This window comes from Castor canadensis, chromosome 13 (genome assembly GCF_047511655.1).
Source record: "Castor canadensis chromosome 13, mCasCan1.hap1v2, whole genome shotgun sequence".
Taxonomy (NCBI): domain Eukaryota; kingdom Metazoa; phylum Chordata; class Mammalia; order Rodentia; family Castoridae; genus Castor; species Castor canadensis.
The window spans coordinates 51,684,888-51,709,736 of record NC_133398.1 but is presented as its reverse complement, the minus strand read 5'-3'; the positions used below and the strand labels follow the sequence as shown (position 1 = coordinate 51,709,736).

The following is a 24,849-nucleotide window of genomic DNA, read 5'->3' as shown; positions in this document are numbered from 1 at the left end:
ATTCTTTCTTAATCTCTTTCATAGGCTTCTCTTCTTTCTTCATCTTTCTCAAAGTAGGAAGAAGTTACCCACTCACAGCGAATCAGCTCAACTAACATGACAGTGACTCCCAAGTCTGCATTACCAACCCAGTTCTCACTCAGTTACCACGGGCAGGTGTTGTGTAGATTATCCTACAGCAAGACAAAACCCATACATTACTTTAAAGTTATGTTCACCTGTCTTTTCTCCTATAATCTCTGTCTTAGCAAAAAGCAATCCTAACTGATTGCCAAGGTTAAAACACGTAAAAGTCATGCCCCATTCTTTGGTCTTCCTCATTCACTACAGTCAAATTTTCTCCCAGTTATATGTAGTAGGAACAATGAGATACTCCTTAAACTCTAGCCACTATGGCTACTGCCTTAGCTTAGACCTTCACCTCACCTAGTCTCCTCCTTGTTTTTGAACCTACTTCATTCTACTTCCCACAATAATAAGAGAATTCTTTTTCTAACACAAAAATCAGATATTTTTCCATTAATTAAAGAAGCCTTTTATTTTCTTTGGGTGGGACTGGAATTTGAACTCAATGCTTTGTGCTTGCAAAGCAAGTGCTCTTGCCACTTGAACTCACCTCCAGTCCTAAAAAAAAAAAAAAGCCTTTAAAGGCCCACTGTTTTCTACAATACAACCCAACTTCCTTGGAATAATCACATTATGTTCTACCATCTTTCCTGTGTTTTCTTTGCTCTCTTACTACATTCTCTCCTTTCACAATTCTGAAGCATTTGCAGTTCCCCGGTACTTCCTACCATCACATTCATTTACATTCTCACAGAGTGTTCCCCATGCCTAAAACTTCTTCTCCCCCAGCATACTCTCTCCATTGCCTAAGTTTGTTATCATAAACTCAGTATTCAAGACCCAACTAAATATAGCATTAGTTTCTCTGGAAAGTTTTCTTAACCCTTCCAGTGCAATCTGAATTAGATGTCTCACTTATAAGTACTTATGATCATTTTTGTCTTATCTCTCCCCTAAATTGTGAAATAATCAATGCAGCCTTAGAATTAATTAAAAACGAGGGCAGTTTCCTGTCTTGTAATTTAACTGTAAATTGGGAAAACCATATTATTGGACATTTTGGCAATATCTGTCAACATACTACACATTAATGATGTTTGACTCAGTAATTCTATTAAGAATCTCTTCCACTGAAATATTTAAATATGGGTTGCAAATATTCATTATAGCATTGTTCATAAGAGCAAAAGTTAAAAAGGATATGCATTATTATCATAGAATTCCATCCAGATATTTAAACTTCTAACCTGAAAAGGGATATTGCTAAAAGAACTAAAGGTAATTCATGGAAAAAACATTAAAGGGTAACATACCCTGCCTCTGCCAATCTCTACATTGTTATATTTTCATCTATGCAAATGGACGAGAGAAACCTGAAAAGGGTATGTCAAATAGCTAACAATAATTAAATGGAATCATAGTCTAAACTTCTAAGTGTACTAGGAGAAAATATACTACTGTATATTTTTCCTTATCTTTTTTTTGGTGCTGAGGATGGTGCTCTATTACTAAGCCACACCCCCCAGCCACCTCTGTATACTTTTTATAGAGAAAAATACAGTGGATGAATGCAACTAATTTCCAGCACAAAAAGAATGAAATAATAACAGCCCTCGATGGTTCAAAACAAACAAAAAAGCCATCACTTACCAATAAACCTAAGAATAAGACTAGAAGATGCTCTTTCTACAAAACCTGAGTAAAATTTCCCTTTAAAGATTTTTTGAGTAAGGAAAAAGTACTCATAAACTTGTGTTCTAGCCAACTGAATATCTTCTCTTAGAGGGCAGTCATCAATATTTTGTCATGCTATGCTCCTCAGAAAAGATACTTCTAAGTTCAAATAAGAGAGCATGTATTTGTTCTGTATATAAAGATAATACGTTTTCTAGAGAACAGATCTGGTTTTGGCAACATCAAATTACCCCTCTCACTATGCAGAAGCTTCAGCCCTTGACATTCACTCATGCACTTTTCTTCTGAGTACAGACTGAAAGAGAGAGGCACGGATCCTTTGAAACCTAAAGTGCCACAATCGATTATGTTTCAGTGTGCCTGTTAGTTTTGAGTTTCTGAAACACACATGACTCTCATAGATAGGCTGGTTTTGTTGAGCACAAATACAAATAAGACAGAATAAACACATACAAACTCAAGAGGACTGACACTCTACTGGCCTCTTGACTCTGACAGCTCAAATAAATGAGCGGTACTGAAGACAAGCTCATTAGGAAAGCAGGACAGGCACAGGATTGGGAGGGGACTCAGGGCAGGATGATGGCCTTCATATGCAGTATGAGGGCTCTCCCAACATTAGGTGGAACACTTTGGTGTGCTTATTCTCAACTCCTAGGAAAACTCTTGAGTATTTTTGTGAAAGCCATTAGTACAATGGATATTCACTTTTCAAGACAGAGTGGAATAAATGCCTATAATAAACACCATGATAGTGCTCAAAAGAAATGAAATGAACATTCTAGGGCAGTAGCCTAGACCTACAAAATTTTTGCCTATGAATCATTTCAGTCAGAAAAGAAATAAGAAATATGTCCAGTTGGGCCTCAAGAACATTATGCTGGCTGAAATAAGTCAGACACAGAAGAAAAGTGTTGTATGATTCCACTTACATGAAGTCTCTAAAGTAGTCAAATAAAAAAGACTGGAATAGTAGTTACTTAGGGCTGAGGGGAGGGGGAAATGGGGAATTATTAATCAACAGGCATTGGGGCTGGTGGCATGGTTCAAACAGTAAGAGTGTCTGCCTAGCAAGCCAAAACCAAAACAAAACAAAACAAAATCAACAGGCATTAACTTACAAATAAGTGAAGAGTTCTAGAAGTCTGCTATATGACATCACACATACAGTCACTAGTAATGTACTCTGCATATAAAACTTGTTAAGATCATAGATCTCGTGTTCTTACCACACTAAAATTCAAATTAAAGAAAACATGTGCAGCTCAGAGATCCAAATCAGAATATAGCAAATGACTGGTTTCTAAGATTCTCTAAGAAGATAAATTAAAAGGGGAGACAAAGCAACAATTTTTATTAAAAAATCAATATAGAAAAGTAGTTAAAATACCACACTCTCATACCCTCCACTGAGATACTGAGATGAAACAGATTTAATTTTTCCTCCAAATTCCTTTTTTTTTCTTTTTTAAGAAATAGAAGTTCATACTATAAGCTTCTCTCTCCCCCTTCTCTCAGTAACCAAAGCCCATGGATTCCTGTGTTGCCATTCTGGTGCATGCTCTCTTACTACACATGTGTATCTCAACAGCCCCATTTATTCATTTCAGGCTTTTAAAAACATACATAAATTTCATAACCTTACATACCAATGTGTGTATACGTACTTTTTTCTGCAACTCTTAAGTCATCATCATTTTTGAGACATATACATCAAGCACTATATGGCATTCTATTTGTTGTCACCATTTCTATGTATGAACAATTTCTATGTATGTCCACATTTCTATGTATGCACAATTAGTGTAGCCTAATTTATTATGACAAACAAACACTGCAATATGTCTCATGGCACACATGTGTAAATAGCAATCATATGAAATTTTAAAGGAAACCTGAAACTAGAATATAGAAATAGACTACTTTGGATGCTAAACAGAAACTCTACTGAAGTTTTTAGTCTTGATGTCTATTTTACAGTAGCCCCAAAGGAAGAACTGCTTGCCATCTCATGTGCCTCTCTCTTCCTTCAATGTTTTAAGAAACTAAAATCTCTTATGAAGTGAGTGTGTCTTACAGTCTTAAGAACAACTGCCCAAAGTGTCTTCATTATATCTTGTTTTCTACTCTTTTCCATGAATTTTAAGACTGCATGTGTGTGTGTATGTGTATGTGTGTGGTTAAGGAGTGCGACTTGCTGCCTCTCCATCCTTCATTTCTTCTCCATAAATCTAGTGTATGGTAAGTTTATAGTTATTTCTATAAAGCAGGAAAATAGGCAATTGAGGAAATAGATTTCTTTGCTCAACTGAGAGCCTGTAAAAATGACCAGAAGAGGTAAAAACAAAAAAGAAGAGAATATATTTCACTGCAGCATTATTTGAAAAGTGAATCCAGTATAATGTCAAACTAAGGTGATGGAAGAGTGGGCTCCCATAACCAAACAATCCTCTCACAAGGGATTAGAGTTCCAGTTCCCTCTTGTCATTGAGACAAGACTTTTTGGCTTAAAGGCCTACATTCTTCCTATGGAATAACCCAACTGTTAGATGATATTAAAACACTGAATAGAAGGATTCAACAAGAGGGAAAAAGTACCATATGATCTTCACCAATCAAACTTGCAACAATAAAAAAGAAGATGGGCAAGGGGGGGCCAGGCTCAGAATTCCTTCGGATAAACACAACCACTTCAATTAAAAATGTATTATAAATTGGGGGAAATATCTGAATAGTCGTTTCACCAAAGAACATATACTAATGGACAATACGCATATGAAAAAGATGTTCAATACCAAAAGTCATCAAAGAATTGCAAATCATTTCTCTGCACCACTTCATACCTACCAGGGTGACTGTAATAAAAAAGAAAAGAAAGAAAGTAACAGTACTGGAGAAAACAGAACTTTCATACATTGATGGGAGGAATGTAAAATAGTATAGTCATTTTAGAAAACAGACAGTTTCTCAAAAAGTGCTAAAACAGAATTATATAGAATGTGGTCAACATTTCTATCTAGGTATATACCCATGAGACTTGAATACATTAACACACAAAAACTTGTTAAAGAATATTCAGAGCATCATTATTCGTAATGGCAAAAAAGTGCAAACAAGTCAAATGGACATGAAATCACAAATGAAAAAACAAAATGTGATTTATATAAAATGAAATATTATTCAGCTATTTAAAAAGAAATGTCTTGATATATCCTATAACATGGATGAATTTTACCTCTTAAAATTATGCTGTGTATAGTGGTGTACACCTGTAATCCCAGTTACTCAGGAGGCAGAGATAGGAGGATGCACGTCTAGGCCAGACCAGGCAAAAAAATGCAAAACCCTATCTGAAAAACAAACTTAAAAAAATAAACAAAAACAACTGGGATGTGACTAAAGTGCTAGAGTGCTTGCCTACCAAAAATAAGGCCCTGAGTTCATATCCCAGAACTGCCAAAAAATTACAGAAAGTTATAAACCTCTAAATGAAATAACATATGTAAAGTGTTTGGCATACTGTGAAGGACAAAATAGGCACTAGAACTTTAACTATGGAGAAATAAATTACTACAATATATGTCCCAAAAATGTAAATATAAGAAAACTACAATTACTAATTAATGGGGTAGAAGATTTGTAGAAAGATGGTGTAGCAGTAATGTGGCACATGAGGAGATAGGGCTGAAAGAAACAAAAAAGATGGAAAATAAAATCTATCCCATCTCCTACTTCACAGAATACTTTTATTGTAGCTTAAGTAAAAGTGAATTATCTCTTAATCACAAACAAATCTTTGCTGAACTGAAAATCCACTCTTCCAGTGGAAGGTACCTGCACATTAAAAAGTGTCCTGATGGGTGGCTTTCATCCTCTACGACCACCAGAATCACTCTAAGAAAGTTCTGGTACCTATGCAGACAACTATGCTGTAGGGAAGAGTCTGATTTCATGCATCTGGGTGGAGTCCAGGAATCTCTTCTCTAACCAATGCTGCTACTTAAAGGCCCCACTTTATGGAGCACTAGCTTGGGTAACATGGAATTCTGTTGGTTCTTTTCCCAAAGAAAGTGAATTGTCTCATTTTGTAGTGCATTTACAAACTATGATATCTTCGGATGAAAAGTAAGGAACAGCATGATCAAAAACACCTAATATTTATTAAGCATTTACTTTTATATGAGGCAATATACAAAATACTTCACATAAAATCATTTTATGTAATCCTTCTAGCTGCCTTATGAGGTGGACAGTCTTAGCTCCCTATTTTGTTAAGTAAGGAAAAGAAGCTCCATAGAGGGTAATTTATTCAGTATTGTGTCTTCTGTCACAGGTGTACTGTTGACAACTTTTAAATCCAGTAGAGTCCATATACTTCTAGGTGAAATAACTGTATGTGTGTGCGTTATATGAGTGTATTGGCTAAAGATAACATGAGATTGTTCTAAGCCTCAAAAATTCTAGAAATACGAAAACAAGAAGTATTTCACTGACAAACCATAATTCCTCTTTTCTATTTTAAAAACACATATTAATCCTTTTCAGAATGGTTTTTACTCTTTTTTAAAATGAACATTTAATGAATTGCATATAATCTGACTGCATAAAATTGAAGTGATTCTTTTATAGCCACCTTTATGAGTAAGGGCACTGATGACCAAAATCCTAAGGAAGGAAAATTAGCTTTTATTTTAAAACCAACTTCTGATCGAAGTGTTTGTGAATCAAAGTTATTTTAAAAAATCATTTAGTTAATGGAAGATCTCCTGAAAGATTAATAGGTGAAGGTTACATACCTTGTTTTTAAAATAAACCTCAATTGGTAAAATGAAACCAGCATACCCAGATTCTTCTACTTTGTAAGGTGGGTCTTTGCACACTGCAACATTAAAAAGAAAATAGGAGAGATGAGAATATTAGACAAAAAGACATTCTTTTTTTCTAAAAAAAAATCCCTTTACCATTGGCACCCAGTTTTCAGAGCCCCTTTTCAACTTTACAGTTAAGACTTTGATCTATTCTTTCTTTCTTCTCCAGAATCTGTAACAGTACTTTTTCCTATCTCAAGGAAAAATGTAAGTTATTTACTGAAATTTGGGTGGAACATCACTCATCATAGTCATCCATGATCACCAGTAAATGGACTTCAGTTGTTATCACCTGCTCTAAAGCTTTAGGGAACCAGGGTAGCTCCTCTATTCTCAAGTTGGAAAAGAATGGCAAGTTTCCTACAAAAGTACTATCTATAGCTGGGTGTTGACATGAATCACTCCCCACCTGAACCCCTAATTAGACATCCTAATTTCTACACCACCCTCCCTCTTTAGACAGTCTCAAACACAGGCTCTGTCACTGTAAAGTAATAGTCACTTTACTAGTGACTATTAAGGCTCATCACCTCCATCTCCCCCCCACAAAAGAATGCTTATTGAAATAGTGCTATAAATGTAAACACTTAAAACCTAATCATGACATAAGAATATATAAGAAACAATCAGGCTCTTGTACTTCTTATGGAGTCAGAAGGAAGCAAAACAATTATACAAGCTCTTGGGGAATGAGAGGTCCTAAGCAACTAAGGTTTTATTCCCTTAAAAGTTCCAGGAAATTAAAATCAATTACAAGTCAACTGAAATGATTCTAGTTAAGACTGCAGTTTAGTAGCATAACAAAGTAAAACAGAATATGCTGAGTATCCAGGCTGCATGCCCGGTACTCCAAGTCTTCTTCAGCGGCCCCACTGGCCTTTCCAGGAGTCCCCTGTTTTTTACCTACCACAAGCTCTGTGCCTCATTCAAAGATTCCCCTCAAATACACACTGCATTTCCCACCTGGTCCAGGCTCCCCTCTGCTCCTTACTTCACACCTGAAGGTTACTCAGCACCCTTTACTCATTTAAATCCCAATTTCTTCACAAAGGCCTTCTCAACCACAAAGTCCTATCATTTCTTCTCTTTTCAGCCTCCCAAAACATTAACTGTCAGAATCACTGCTTTACACGCAAGGGGGTTCCTTTTAACCAGATAGTCAAGAATCTCACCTGCTAATCCCCCTCCCTCAGGGGCAGAAATAACATTCTCCTCAGAAGTTAAAGAATGTGTCAAGGGTTCAGGCTGCAAACCCACAATTCAGCTCAAACGCCAGGGTATCTCTACAAAGTCCTCTCTCCTCTCTGAACCTTGGGTTCCTCTTACGGACCATGTGACTGTCTAGATTAAGTATGGTGACTGAGTGTTTGTGTCCCCCAAAATTCATATGCTAACACCCTAACCTCTAATAGTAACAGTGTTAGGTGAGTCCTTTGGAAGATGATTAGATCATGAGGATAGAGACCTCCTAAGTGGGTTTAGTGCCCTTATAAAAGAGGCCCCAGAGAGCTCTGTCACCTTTCCTACTATGTGGGACACAGCAAGAAGGCACACTGCAACTCCAAACAGGACCCTCACCAGAAGTCAACCAGGATGGCCTCCTGGACTTGGACATACAGTCACCAAAACTGCAAGAAATAAATTTCTGTTCTTCACAGGCTACCCAATCTATGGTATTTTGTTACAGCAGCCTGAACAGACAAAGACAGTGATGTATATAAAAGATATAGCCCAGAGTCTAGCATACATAGTTCTCATTAAGTGACTCACATGAGAGAAGAAACCTAACCCTAAAATATCCAGTTACTATGGAACCTCTCCGGATGAAAATAAAAGGAGGCAGCAAGTACAGGAACCTAGATTTAGATCAAAACACAGGTCCACAGTCCTGAACTAGGGATTCTCTAGAAAGATTCCCTCTAACAGGAGAAAACATCGTTTACACATCTATAAACATGGCTGCAATGTGCTAGGACACTGTATGTGGGAACCATAAGCATAAGTTGTTTTATTACAAAAATCAGGCTGATAATGTATATGAAAATTGCCTAGATACACCACAAGTACAAATATGGTTACAAAGAGGTACATACTGAAGACAATACTTTTTAGTTCTACGTGTTTTGAAACAGGGTCTTACTATGTAGCTCAGGCTGGCCTCAAACTCACAATCCTCCTGCCTCAGCCTTCCAAGGGCTAGGATTACAGGTGTGGGCCACCCCACTGGGCTGAAGGCAAGATTTTGGTGTCTGACTGTATCCTTTAGCCTGATTTAGGAAAATTTCTTCAAACTGATATCAGAAAAAGTAACTCAGGAATGAGATTATCTCGTTTGACTTTATATATTTTTCTAATTTAAAAACAGAAAAAGCAAAAGGACCCAGAGTGGCATCATTTCTGTATCCACTGACTACCTGCCAACCTGTTGTGAATATTCAAATACCCTGAGCATTGGGGTATGGAAGCCACCAAATGCACAGAGCAGCCCTACCCCACCCAGCTAGGTGACTAACGTAACACCCACGGCATTTCTAGGCTACTGAGCCCTTTCAGAACAGCATTTCAGTGGCTAGGTTGCTTGAGATTAATCATGCCAATGTCATTTGAAGGAAGTTTATTTTGTGGGCTGCTGCACATGCCAGAGAAGTTATGGCCGTTCCTCTACACACTCTTTTGTATAATTCATTTTCTCTTCTGCATGCAAATTGCTCCTATTATAGGGAACAGCTGCTAGTGAGCACATCTTGTGTTGAAAATCTTGGATTTTTCCACCCCTAATGGAAATGATCTGCTATGTATTAATATTCTACAGAAGTCTGGTTTTAAAAGAAAATATTTACCAACTCATATCTCAATTATTTTAAATGTGAAGTTTTCATCAATAACAATGAACTATAAAGCGCTGAGTTCTTAATTAGAAGCAAACCGCAGAAACTTTTTATATGTAACATATATAATAAATATGCCAGAATATCATAAAAATTTAAATAAAATTTTATTATAATCTTAAGATGATAATACCAATCTGAAGAAAGTCAAATTAGGAGAACTTATTTATTTTGGTATCTTATCATCAGAATCATAAAAATGAGTTTCTAAACTATAAAAGAAACAGGAGTTAAAACTAAAAGACATGATAAAAACTATGGTGAGTATATTAGATATAAAGCAACTATTTTTAAACAAGTAGAGCCATGTTTGGGAGGGGGTCAACCTCTGTCACTCAGCAACACTTCTTCATCAAAAGAGTCTCCTCTCTATGATCTGGTTGTCAAGGTTACAAGATCTAAGCATCCTAAACCCTACAACTCATTCTTCCTCCTCCTTGCTCATGAATCAGATAGTCTTTAATATCCATGTGATTAATGGCCAAGTTTCAGAGTTATGAAAGATAGATACACCTTAAGTAAAAAAAAAAACCATTTTTTTTTTGGTGGTACTGGGGCTTGAACTCAGGGCCTCATGCTTGCTAGGCAGGTGTTCTACCACTTGAGCCACTTCACCAGCCTAAGACATCAAAATTTTTTTTGTAACAATAAAATGATAGGGCTGAAATTTATTCTTAAAACTATGCACATTAATTTGGTAGCAATCATTGAATGTTTTTGTTCCTCTGTCAAAATTCAGCCCAGATGTTAGCTCTTTCAGAACAACTACCCTGTTCCTCTTTCCGGCTTCTCTAACTGCACTTAACAGGTAGGCAGATAATACTCATTTACCTCTCTGAATCCTCCAAAAGACAGACTCAAGGTCAGCACCTGTCTCATTCAAATCTGTGATTCCTGGTACCAATGTTGAGCCAAAAATAGGTACTCAACAAGTATCTATTGAAATGAATTTTTAAAAATATTCATGCTACCCTCTACCACTGCCAAAGAAATGGTCTTCCCAACAGCAATGAAGAGTTGACCTTAGCCAATCAAACTCTTCCCCAAATTTCCTACAATCAGCAAAAACTTGTAAAAAGTTAGCACAAGTAATGGAAAGTGTTGCCACAGATAAGACTTCTCTTGAAAGCTAGGTGCCCAATGCAGAACTAGTTATAATTCTGATAGCATAACATTTTAGGCAATTGAATTAACCAACTGAATCAAAAGATTTCAAAGTTCATTTTGAAGCTAACATTTTAAAGCCAGAAATAACAGCTTCCCTCTCCTCTCCCACACATTATTACTCTAAGGCACTAACTAGGACACGTTTTCAAAATTCTCTTTGCCCAAGAATTCACAAGTAGCATGTAGATCTATGAGGATGTAATACTTCAAAATTCATTTCCAGGAGGATCAGACCAAAGTTTTAATTTTAAAAAAAACATGGACTTTCCTCCCCTAAGATAGCTTTTCAAAGTAGTAAGCACACTATAGATCCGAATATATAGCATGTGATATGATATTAACTATATACATCGACTGTTAATTTTTTTGTGTGTGTATGCAGTGCTGGGGATCAAAATCATGACTTGTGATGCCACACTGAACTAATCCTCAGCCCAACAATTAAACTATTTAATTTTGAAGCTGAAAACAAATGTACACAAAGAAGAAAAACATATGAAAAGAAGAAAGGTAATGATTTGGTTAACCCAGAATAAGTCATATCCATACTTATTAGTAAGTAAATCCTTACTTGGTGTAATTTTTAATACTCTTCCTTAGAAAAAAAAGGTTTGAAAAAGAGCTATACTTAGAAGTAAATACTTCCAAATATACTTCTCAAGGAAAAAAGTAAATACTTCTTAGAGAGATAAATGAACTTGTGCTTATACAACAAATTACTTACATAAGAAATAAAGTTAACTAATTAATAGGATCCAAGTTCTGGCACACACACACACACACACACACACACACACAGCACCTCTACCAAATCTCTAAGACCATTTAAGGTAAAGAAATACCACTAGGCAACAGCTTTCTCCTTAATTCTCAAGTAAATAACTGGTAAATTTCTCTCCAAAGCATCTGACCATAAATCAGACACTGATTTATGCCCATCTGAATACTTTTGTACAAGACATGACCCAGCTGCCCATTGATAATTATTGGTTTTACTTTATTTTCTACACAGAGCCCTTCAGGAAGGAAACACAACAAACTCTCTCTATATATAGACTGGTTATTACTACTGCTTTGTGCCAATTGTCCCTTCCAGCTTGAGCATTTTTGGACTCCTTCCCTTCCCGCTCCAGTTCCACCACATCAGAGCCCCCAGAAATGGGGAACACAAGATCCTACCAACTCATCGGCCCAAACAGTTCTGCGCCAGCATCCAGAAGTCTAAGGCCAGCGCCTAGAAGTCTGAGCACCAGGGGTTAGCTTGCCGCACTGCCACCAAACATGGTCTACATCTTTACTGACATTTTGAAAAGAACAAAAGTCAACAGTTGAGTTTTGTTTTTATTTTTTATACACACAGTTCGCCACTGCTTCTAATTCAGCTCATTTCTAAACAATAGCAAAGAAACATCCCCCACCCCATCTATGGTTTTGTTACTTCCTTCATTTCCCTGAAAAAAGGATTAAAAGTAACAATAGGCAAATTTTGAGTTGTGCTGTTCAGCATTTTCATCTTTCTGATTTTTAAAATTCAAATGCAATTCTAAAAAACTAATATTTCCAGTGGGATAAATAACTCAATATAGCATAACTATCTAACTTTCATAATGTTTTAAAGACACAAACCAAACATGGTTAGCCAGTGAACCACCAGTCTACTTCTTCCAGATTCCCAAGATTCAACACAAATAGCACCAACTCTGAACATCCTTCTGCTAATAATCCTAAACAAAAACGGTAGCTTATTTTTTGTGTATTTCATGCTTTTCCTTATTGCATCATATTAGCTAGTGTTAATGTGTCTACTATCATCAAGACTCATCCTCACCCCTAATTAATTCTAAGGCTTCCAAGGTTTAAAGCTTTGTCACAGGCTTCCTCTCATCCCCAAGCCCACCATCTATAAAACTGAGTTGAATTAATGATTTTGACATAAGCTTCAATGAAAGGGATGGTGAAAGCCTGGTAGTTGAGAAAAAAATATACGAGGCCTAGATGGCACAAAGAAAGTATGAGAAAAGGCATTAGGAAAGTAAAACTTAGTGTAATGAGATAGAATAAGCAGATAGTCTGAGGGCTGGTGGAGTGGCTCAAACAGTAAGAGTGCCTGCCTAGCAAGCATGAGGACCTGAGTTCAAACTCTACTGCTGCCAAAAAGAAAAAAAAAGTCTGAAAATGATGATGAGAAAAAGATAATACAAATAAAGTTTATACTTGTATAGAGAACCTAATGCCATATACACTTATAAATTCAAGTTCACTTGGCTAGAGGTATGGCTCAAGCAGTGGAGTGCCTGCCTGGAAAGTACAAAGCCTTGACTTCAAACCTCAATACCACCCAAAAAATTCAAGTCCACTTGGACAGATTACACAAATAAAAGAAGGATCATTAATTAAAATATTACAGAAAGCCCCTAGATTTGAAACAAGAGTTCAGGACTCCAAGTTGGCCATAGTGCAAAAATCTTAATGATGTTACATTAAAAATGACTTCATTTTTATTAACTTGGGATCTTACTTATTGACATAGACTATCACTAGCCTTTCTCACCAGAAGGGACCGTTTTTTGTAAATGTACATATAACATTTAAACTTTCTGAGGATTGTTGCCATTTGGGTTAGTCAAGTACATGTAACTAAGTTAAGTCAACATATTTCATTGTGAGGGACTACAATCATGATGCTAAAACAGGACTGAGTGCCTTCACAATCTTCAAGGAACTTTTAACAAATGAGCCAGCATAACACAGAAATTGTTATGCTGATTTACAATATGAACTTTAATAAAATATTACATAATTCTTCAAGCTATATCTTTCACTAAAATTGACAGTCCTTCTAGCAACTCTCCCCAAGTTTCCAACTTACTCAGTAAATGGAATCGCTTCAAATAATTAGCATAGTGGAAAAATATTTCTAGGCTAATTTGATGGGGAGTGGCAAAATTATATCTTCAGAAAAAGTTCATCCTAGAGACAGATCTAACTCTTTTATGGAGACTAACTCAGATCCCATGGATAACTGTCATTTTTAAAGTTAAACCTTGGGAAAAATAGTAGTATTTCAGAAGGTCCATCTGGAAAAGCAACTACAGAGGCAATGATCTTTTGGGGAAGTAACTAAGAATTGCTTCCAATCCTGGCAGGAGTTTCTCCATTTCAAGGTCTACTACTATACCTGCAAAGCTGGTCATCTGAACTACAGTTCCTCTTTGTGACTTTTTAATTTTTAAATCAAATATATAAGTGATTGAAGGGTCCCATTTCCTAAAATTATCACCTTATGACTCCTGTGTATAGCAGAAGTAAAAAAATCCCTTGGGATAGCCCTCTGGCACCAATGTTTTACCCAGACTTCCATGAATTTATACTTGGCTCAGACTGGTGCTAAGACTGGTACTTTCTACTTAGAGGGGAAAAAAAGAAATGCAATGACCGCATGTATAAAATTACCCTGCTTTTTCATTAATATTAATTAATTTTTTTCAGTAATATCAACCTAATTAATTTAATTTGGCAAGTACTATATTATCTTAGGGCAATAAAGATAAGGTCCAGCTCTCAGTCCAGCTGGATCCTGTCACCTGCTAAGTACTAAGTTCTACTAGGACTCAGAACTGAGGAAGACCAATAAACACAATTGGCATGGCCCCTGCACTTTTTAAACTTGTATCTGATTGCTTGCTTCAGCAGCACATATACTAAAACGGAATGATACAGAGAAGATTCACATGGCCCCTGCACAAGGATGGCATGTGAATTAGTGAAATGTTCCCTATTTTTTTTTTTAATGTATCTTGGCCGGGTAAGCACTGTTATATATGTGAAATACAATTAAACAGTAAACTTATATCTGCTGTTGGGAGGTTGACAAAGAGAAGAGGGAAGAAAGCAAGCATGCACACAAGAAAATATTGAAGAGAACAAGGACTGAGCAATTACAACTACATGAAAAAACAGCACTGACTAATAAGTAGAGTGGTAAAAATAAAGCTGGCTGATGTGACAAGGAGAATAGGAGGGCTTTTTTAGTTCAGAATCTTAGTTCTCAGAGAAAGTGGCATTTAAGCTAAGGCATAAAAGAAAAAAAGGAGGAGATAGGTTCATCTAACAGGAATAAAATTATATTTATGTTGCTTGCAGAGGAAGACATGTAAACAACCTGGAGAAAGCCTGTCCTTAGATTAACCTCCAGCACTACTTACTCCTTACCTGGTTCTTCCTCTCTGAGGTGAGGGCTACTTGCTTCTTCCTACATGTTTCCTAATTATACTTCTTATCCATTCTGAATTCACCATTTAACACCCACACAGGTTTGTCTAATATCATTTCACAATCTCATTTCTCCTTAAATTTCTTTCTTCTTAAAAATTTATAAATAGGTATCATTCTTGGGAATTTGTGCAACCTAATTTGAAATGATAGACTTCCTTTTTTCAATCTGTCCCCTTGAAATTTCAGAGTTTCTAAACACAATACAGAAGGAAGTATCTGGCCTGAGGAATACTAACCATGAAAAAACAGTGGATTTTAAGTGCAATCTTAGGAAAGGAAAAATGGTGAGTGAAAAGTTATCTACCCAAAGGAAGGAAATAGTGCTGCAAGAAAAAAATAACATGTTTCAGAAGAGGAAAAGTGTAAGAGTGACAACATTCAAAATACTAGGCATGGAACTCCACTTTTCTCCAACATATAAATTCATGTTAAAAGGATACTTTCTAATTGAAAATTTTTCCTTTTAATGGTACACTGTGTATAAGAGTCACTTTTAAATACACTATACTCATATTCTCTCCCATAGACTGCAACTCCATTTTTATTCTGACCTATTATAAGCACCCTTTTCCAAAGGCAGAAGATAATAAAATGGTGTTATACACAAAAGAGCTCTCAATTGTAGTAGGACACTAGAAATGCCAATGTGTTATAAAATAATCAAATATAATAAATCAAAGTTAAACCCTAAAAACAGCTCAGCCCACCATAATCTAACTTCACAGAAACACTAAAAGATGATGATCCAATAAAAGACAATGATTTAATTTTTCACTTGTCAATTAATTACTGCATTGCTCCCTTTTCAATAGGAAAAATATATATTCAAGAAAGGATCCAAAACTGTCCTAACTTTAAAGAAACAGGTAAAAACAAGACTTCTTTTCAACATCTTATGGACTTACTTTTTGCCTCCTATATGGCGTCTGGCATAGCGATAACTTAGTAATTGATTTAAGATGCATTAGAGATTAAAAAATGTCAGAATATGGGAGATGTCAACGTGAAGACAACTGTTTAGACAGTGTGTGTATATAGGAATGTGGTTCCCGTCTGGCTTGACAATCTTCCAATCTTTTCTATTAAATCAGGGAAAGTCCAGGATCTCCACTATTCTAAAACCCAGATTTCAAAGTCTTCCAGGAAATCCTACATCTCCGCAATGTGTCTTAGCAATTCTACAAAGCAAAAGGATATTTGCCCCCAACAATGTAACCTTTAAATAAAGGACAAATCCTAAGAGGTAGATTAATGTACTAGGGTCCCTCAAGATTATGTCAAAAAAAGTAACCACTGCTAAAGTAAAACCTGAAAGCACTATTTAATAGTACGGATATTGTTAAAAATGTTACCTACATCATTAAAGTAAATCAATTTTTGGTGAATGTTTTTGTTTAGGGTTGTTTTGTTTTTGCTTTCTCATTCCAACCAAACACAGTAGCAAACTACTGTTCTCTCTTTCTCTTGACTACAAAGTGAACTACGTGGATCTCTCAGATTTGTAACTCAAGTATGTTTGTGATGAACAGATAATAACAAGAGAAAGAACAGCTTTTACTCATCTTCTTAGGTCAACTTTTACAAAATGCCTTCTGACTACCAACTTTGGCACCAGCATCAAACCTCTCCATAAACTGCAGGAACTACTTAGTAGAGAGAAACAGCACAAATATAAATGAAAGAAAAATCAAAACAAACACAAATACTACCAGTAATAGATGTTATTTGAATGGAACTTTCCCAACAGTGATGCATACCAATGAACTAAAATGAAAATGCACAAGTATAATTGTGAAACCTCCCAAATTCTATGAATGACTCATTGTTATTATCTACTATATTCACCCAAAAATAACATAAACCAAGCCCATAAACAGTACTCCAATCCTGAAAGAGAGAGAGAGATCATCCATTCTAAAAGTAAAAATGTGATCGTCTCTATTGACCTTGAGAACACTTTCTGGAATCTAGAACTTTCCCAGTAAGCTAGTAGTAGTCAACTGAAAACATTTGGGAACTTAAAAATCTTTCTCAAAAAGCAGACTGAAATATACATACTTGCAATCTGTTTAATTAAACCCTCATAGATCTGTTTTAATTTTTGACATGGATATACAAAAATATTAACTTGGAATTCTTTCAGCTCATTCCACTAAAACTATTAGCAGTCGGTCTACACTAATCAGCCTACCTTCACATTCATAAAGCCCAAGTGAGCACCTAATGTGCTGGAAGGCAATGAATAAACCTTCCAAGCTCATGTATTATAAAGCAGAAATACTTGAAATATTGAACTAAAACCAATAAGGAGAAAATGGAAACATTATCTAAGTCCTGTGTTGTAAAAGAAAAAAAATAGCAAGAGACATGGTTAAGGTTCCATAACCACCACCACAGCACTGTGTCAAATAAGAAACCAGCTTCCATTTCAGAGAGCACTTCTCAATCTAAAATTCTTTTATTATAAAGATGAATCGTATATATTACTTCTAACTTGAGGGCAAATACATTTTGCTTTTTAGTATCTTCATTCAAGCTCAAAACACCTATCAGGTAAATAAATACCATATCTGCTCTCAGGTAATCAGGAAATTGAGACTAAACAAGCAAACAACAAAACAAAAAAAGATTCTGAATCAAATTTGAATTGGCTCTTGTTTTGTTTTCCAGTGCTGGAGATTGAGCTCTCATTTGTGCTAGGCAAGTACTCTAGAAGTATGTTATACCCCAACCTCAACACTTTAAATTGCTTTAAGTGTATTTTGATAATTTTTTCATAATTAGAGAGTAGTTTTATTTTTATTATATCTTCAAATAAAACAATACTGATTTTTTTTAACAGGGGTTTCCTCACAAAAAAATTCTAGATATTAGATTTTCATTTTCTTATTTCCACTCTTACAATGAAATCAGATTAAATCTACTGAAAAAGACACTGTTTTACATGGACAAATCTAACTAGAAATTTGATTCCTTAGGAACTTGATATAATTTAATTATAGTAGCATAACAACTCAAATATTAAGGAATGAAACAATAGAACAATTGGCAGCATTTATGAGAAACAGCATGCTTTTAAAAAGGTAAAACAGAAAATTAAATCAAACTATTTGCACATTAGGCATAGCACACTATGTAAAAAGCTCTTGAGTGTTATGATTTTCTATATATTGCTCTTGTCACACCCTAGTTCTTAATCATATTGAAGCACATATTACATTACTTTTAAAATAGAATGCACCCTGCCACAATGCACTCCATCTTAATAGTGTTCCAGACAGCATGCCCATATGAAAGATACATTGATGAATGGGTTTATGCCCTATTCAAGGAGATGAAACGGACTAATAGAAAGATTAAATAAGGCTACTGCCACTAGTTGAATCTTAAAGTCAAAGAAAAGAACACAACTCAAATACAAAGGTCAAACAACAGAATAATTAAGACCCTAACCTAAAGAGTCAGCTAGTGCTTGCTCTTGAAGTGTGACCATAATGTTTACTGTGTCAGTTCCCCCCCAAAATAAATTATAAAACTGAATGAAGGTAAACTAAGTCCCCCACCATTATAGGAAATCCTATTAGAAAACTATTAGGCCTTAAATGTAAAATCACACATGAAAATCCTACTGCTTCATACTTTAAAAAATAAATTCTAGATGTACAAAATGTTAAGTATTAACAGAAATGTGAATTTTTCTAACAGCCTTCCAGTTAATTTTGAAGAATTCTGTTATATAAAAGGAAAAGGAAGGTTATAAAGAAGAAAGCAGCCACTTATGTTTCCAGAGTACTTTTGGTTTTTTGTCTTCAATATCCAGCCACCAATTCCAACCACACTAACAGATGATTTAACTACATGGATGAATACATTTCTCTCTGGTACACATACTACCCACAGAATGGAAATACAAACTCAGCTATGAGAAACATAGGAAAGATAAAATAGTGATAAAAGAATAGGAAAAAAGAAACATTTTATTATGTTAGTAAATATTTGGAGGTGTTATAACCCAATCTTGAGAAAAGTCCCATATTCAAAAATTTCTTGTGGGATAACAGGTACATTTATATTTTATAAAAACTGTTCTTTCTGTGTTGTCATTTCCTGTGTTGAAAATTCTGTATGGAGCTTAGTTTCTCTCTGCACAGAGAATGTTTTTGAACAAGGATGCTGATATTACCTACTAAACTTAAGTAAATCACATAAATTAGAATTTCATGCCCCCATATCAAGCTTATGGAGTAACACTTAAAAATACTAAAAAAGAAATTGAATCAACTTTTCTCACTCTATTAATGCCTTTTCCTTGTAATTCTATTTTCATGAAGAAATACTTAGATAAATTCTAAATCTACCACATCGTAGTTTGGCATTGGGGAGGGTAGAATCCAAACAATAGAACTTGACATCATAGGAAGAAGTATTTAATATTTTATAATGATGATTTATTTATAAATAAATGCATTTACTCTCATACATACTCGCCCCCTAAATAAATACATATCAAACATTGTAAAGAAGGCATTTTATTTCCTACTTAGGACAAAGAGCTTAAAAACAGCAAATTTCAAATCATTTCTTCCTTGGAGATAATAATAAAAGTATGATTTATTTAACACTTTTCACCAAGTCCCTGAAAGATCACTGATGTCACATAAATCCATAACAAGGAAATAAGTAGCACAAGAACACTGACAGCCACCGCTTTTTACAGATGGACTATGACAACTTAAGCAATTTACTCAGAGGTCAGGGAGCTAATTCCTGGCATTCAATCAATAGATATTTATTAATGGCTTCTATGCCCAGCACTCTCTGCTGGATGCTTAGATGAAAAGTATTTTCCTCTTTCAGCTTATTTCTACTTCCTCATTTTTCTACAAAAACAAAAATTCTTGCTCTGCTCTTCTGCCATTTCCTAGCAGCAGAAACTAACTTTAGGCAAGTTACTTAGCTTCTCTCTACCTCATATGGCAGTGCAGATCCAATGTAAAGACATTAGAAAGTTAATTTGTAAATGCCAAATTCCTACCAATCATTAGTCTTAACATATGAATATTCTGCCAGCATTTATACATATTTCCACTAAAAAGAGCAAAGAGAAGGTGCCATTTACTCTAATTTTCTGACTCCTTACACAAACACTGCACATTTATTACAAAACAGGATGAAGAGTGTAAACATGAATGAAATAAGACCCATCCTCAAAGACAGCATAGGAAGGGATTTTATATCAGGTGTTTTAGATTCTAATTAAGAATTCTAATGACCACATTCCTACTCCAGGGTTGTATTATTAAATGAATGAAGATACGAAATCTTTAGTGGCAACAGATGAATATTTTATATGGATGTAAATCAACTACACAGAAAATGTATATATGCCCATGAATGTTTTTGTTAACAAAATAGAAATAAAAAAGTTATTCATAAGCTATAAGTGCTGATACCAAGTACACAAAACTTAGAAATATTTTAAGCTCTAAACCAGTCATTTTATTGATAATTTTAGTTCAGCAATGTGATTTCAGTTTGATCCTCTCCTAGTCATTCAAGAGTTGATCTCTAAGAAACTTCAACCACCACCATTCTTTACATTTTTACAGTGTTACTAGCACTACAGTTAAAAAAAAAAAACCAAATAACTTTAAGTCTCCATTAGAGTAATTACATCCAGAGCAATGATCTCTGTATCAGTAAAGTTAGCATCACTAGAGAGACTTACAAGAAATGCCTTTTCTTGATCTGGCCCCAGAAATATTTAATCAGATACTCTGGGATAAGTCTCCAGCAATTTGTTCTCTAAAACCTCCAATGATTCTGATGTTGCTCAAGTTTGAGAGCCAAGAGATTCTCTAATATGATCACACTGCTCAGGGCCAAAGATGCGCTCTCTGACAATGACTTTTCCTTACTTCCTCACAATTACACTATTGTTTTATCCCCCACCAACTGGGTAAGGTTACGTCCCATGCCCCATAAAATATATCACTTCACAAAATGTTAATTTTAAAGGACCAGAGTATTGTGTACAATCATGCCCTAAAATGCTATTTTTCTAACACCATTGCAATCATATAAAAATTATAATAATGTTGAGTTTCACCAATTATAATTTTTTTTAAAAAGAACAATAACAAAACAAAATATTCAAGAGTAAGCCTGTGATTCTTAATTTTATAAAAACACAAGTGGTATGTCTATTTACTGCTCAAGCTATCCTGCCAGGATGACATGAATAGGTCATGCAAGGGACTTTCTAAACATTAGAGGCTGAACAGCAGTTGTTTTTCATTACTTGATAAGGAGCAGACCTGGGTCCAAAATTCAAGCTTAATCCACCAGATAGTACTCAAACTTTTCCCAAAGGAAATAACAAGAACAGAGTAATCCCATAATGTCACTGCTATGAAAATGATAAACCTAAAAAAAAAGGATAGAAAAAGACCACAAAAATTATGCTAATAAGGTAAAAGAACAAAGGAGTTGCTGCTTCACAATAATGGACTCAAAGCTTGGCCTATGAACAATGAAGTATAATGCATAAGTAATTATCGTGCAACTTGCAAATTACTATTGTACTTCCTAGTCATTGGACAAATAGAATTTATTGAACCATCCTCTTGATGTCTGTTTCTAGAAGGCTGAAGATGATGTCCAATAGGAGTGTCAAATGTCAGACAAGGAATAAACTCAACTTGCTCAACCAATGATAATGTTACCAGTTTCTTTGCACACAAGACACTGGCCTTGCTACAGCTGCTTCTGCTTTCAAGTGTCTACTGGGAGTATTTTTTCCCTATCTTTTGGCTCCTAAACTCAACTGTATATAATTTCTGAAGACCCTCATTATCATTTCTCTAACTCAATTATTAGATTGATTTGAATCAAGATTCTTTAGTAACTTCAGCTTAAGACCCTACAGAAATTTTTATAACAATTTTCTTAAATACATGAGTTAAGCAAATTTGAAGATAGGGTTTGAGTGGTTGCAAAGAATTTGAATCTGTTATGAGTCAAAGGCTAGCAAAATTTAGAAGTCTAGAACACACTGGAAATTAGTTTGGATAGATATTAATGCCCAAATATCTCTTCAATATTACTTTCTCTTTCAACAACTACTTGATCCACACTTAATGTTCATTATGTTAATTACTCTCAAAGTATCGCTAAAAATGACCCTCCCTACCATATCTTGTCAGTTTTCTCTGAACATGAATTTCTTCACTCATATACCATAAGCTTCAATCTACTCCAAGTCTCCATTTTCGTTCACCTGAGACCTCGAGCACCGTATCTTAACTTCTATTCCACCCTAACTTGATTTTATCCTACATACAGATCCCTCTCAAATACAGCTATTGATGTGAAAGTAGTGTTCTATATGCAGTTTAATGGCAGACCAAAGAATGTCTGTAACTCAAGGAAGGTGATTTTCTCATACAGCAGTAAGCTGATTATGAAAGCAATGTCCACAAAAGGCACTTGGAAGAAATACACTCATTTGCAAGAACATACTCTAAGATGTCTATTCCAAATTTCATCATTTTTAAATAGCTGATAGGTGAAGGGGTGTTCTAAATGATAGAGGACTTAATTAATATAAGATGTACTCTGCTATTATTATGTTAAAAGTTGAACTAAAGTAACTTGATGCTATTAATTCACCAAAGGATTATTATTCCTAGAGTGGCAACCCATCAAGCAAAAGCTTTAGGCTGCTTGACAATAGCAAGAGAAAATGGAGTGGGGAAGAAAAAGAATGAGTAAGAATCCATTCCCTTAAGAATTGATTCATGCATGCTAAACACCAGTATGATTTATACAACCGTAAAGTCTCAAGGTGAAGTTATTTGTGAGGATGGGATGGCTGCTCCAGAAAGAAAGTCAAACTCAGCAGAAGTGCCAACCAATTGATTGTTAATGGTGATTCTTTCTGTGATAAATTTTTATAATGTGAAAGAAGGCAGCCAAACAGATATCCCTCAATAATTTACCTTAAAAGGCATATCACATACCCTAAGTCTCAATTTTTCCCAAAGATACCCATCAAATGCTCCCCTCCTAGAAGCCATAGTGCATTTTATTAGCCTAATGGTATAATTTCAAATTCTGATGTAGTGTATTAAAAAATAAGACACAAATCATCTTCAGTTAAGAAATGTGAGATTATGTTGACATATATTAAAGTTTCATACAACTTGCTATCATTATGCTGCTATACTGAAATGAGTAATGCATATATTAAATACAATTCAATAGGATCAGAAATACATCATTTATAGATAATTAAATACAATGCTTGGCTCATTTAAAAGCAAAATGTAGGCCACGGTCTTTGGGTTAAGAAGTAAAGTCACTTGCTGGGCACTAATGGCTCATGTCTGTAATCCTAGTTACTTGGGAGGCTGGGGAAAAAAAATAATGGTTTGAGGCCAGCTTGAGCAAAATAGTTCATCAGACACCATCTCCAAAATAATATGAGGAAAACGGACTGGAGGTGTGGTTTAAATGGGTAGAGCACCTGCTTTGTAAGCACAAAGCCCTTACTTAGTTCAAACTCCAGTCCCATCAATCAATCAATAAGTAAATAGAAAAATAATTTTTTTAAAAAAGAATAGGAGCTACTCATTTTCATATTGGCTTTATGGGGGGGGGAATCACACTTGACTTCTGCTACATTTATTTATAATACCTACCTTTTCTAAGATTTGATGTACTTTAAATATCAGGATTACTGATGTGTCAATGTTGAATCTTCCTCCAAAATACACATATTTCGTTTTTATGGGTTGAATGTAGCAATATCAGTAAAGCTATCAGTCAGGGAGGGTGTTATTTTAGTCAGCAACAAAATTGTCTTCCTGAAGCCAACTATGTATCTCACCAGTACCATAAATTTTTTCCTAAATAAAAAAACTACCTAAAATTTTCCCAGTTGTCTCAAATTTATTTATTGAATCTAAGAATGGAAAATTATGATCTAAAGATGAATGCCTCTATTGGTGAAGACATTTCTGGATAAAATTCCACATGATAAATATGGCTAAGGTAGCAAGGGGAAAGGTGCTTGAACACTTCTCACACTCTTGAATTTGTACACACTATTCTACAAGTTTTGAGGCAAGTCATGAGGTCTGACTCTTAAGCAAACTAGAGAGATCCAAATCAAAGAAACACCTTTCAACAGAGCCCCCGAGACAGCAATTCACTGTTAATGGATTATACCTCATAATTAAATTTGCTGTCTAACAAAGGTTTACCATAGATACAGACTTCAGCATGCCTCACCCACATGTTCCTTTTCTATTATATTATGTAAATGTAAGTTATAGTAGCCACTTATGAAATCTTGCCTTTCAAAAAATTACATCCTTAAAACAAAAGTTAATGGCACCTTAATTAAAAAATTATGAAGGTATATGACTGTGTAGGTTGGGGATGTAGCTTAGTGGTAGGGCACATACTTAATATACATGAAGCCCTGGGTTCAAACCCCAGTACCCAAAAAAGAACTTATGAGTATAGAGATATTAAAGTAAATGGCATATAATTATAAACCAAAAATTACACAAAAGTTCACAGAATTACACTGGAAGTTCTATTAATCATACTGTGCATGCTTGAAAGTCATTTGAAATGCCAATGGAAATCAATGCTCTATGCAAAAAGTGCAGAGAAGAAATGAAAAACTTCACGTTATAAACCACTACTTTATCCTGAAGCCTCGACAGGCCCATCTAAAAATAAGTGGTACCTTCATCTACAAGACTCACATTTTCATTGATTTTTAAATATTAAACACAAACCGCTAAAAATTATGACTAAAAAACTATCAGTTGGTTAACATATCATAGTTTAAATTCGTATCAACGGTAGAATATTTT

At 35.1% G+C, this 24,849-nt stretch overlaps 1 protein-coding gene and 1 non-coding gene across 4 annotated transcripts in view; one reads left to right on the top strand and one right to left on the bottom strand.

Moving 5' to 3' along the window:
- Positions 1-24,849, bottom strand: part of Mllt3 (MLLT3 super elongation complex subunit) — a 276,781-nt gene that overhangs the window by 112,156 nt on the left and 139,776 nt on the right. For all 3 annotated transcript variants that reach the window (XR_012440426.1, XM_020185764.2, XM_020185765.2), the window contains exon 3: positions 6,558-6,640. Coding sequence is in view for 2 of the 3 variants with exons in the window: in XM_020185764.2 (XP_020041353.2) it covers positions 6,558-6,640 (83 nt within the window). In the remaining variant the exon portion in view is untranslated. The remainder of the gene's footprint in view (positions 1-6,557; positions 6,641-24,849) is intronic.
- LOC141415907 (U6 spliceosomal RNA) lies at positions 14,366-14,467 on the top strand. The gene has a single exon (XR_012440858.1). It is a non-coding gene; the product is annotated as a U6 spliceosomal RNA (small nuclear RNA).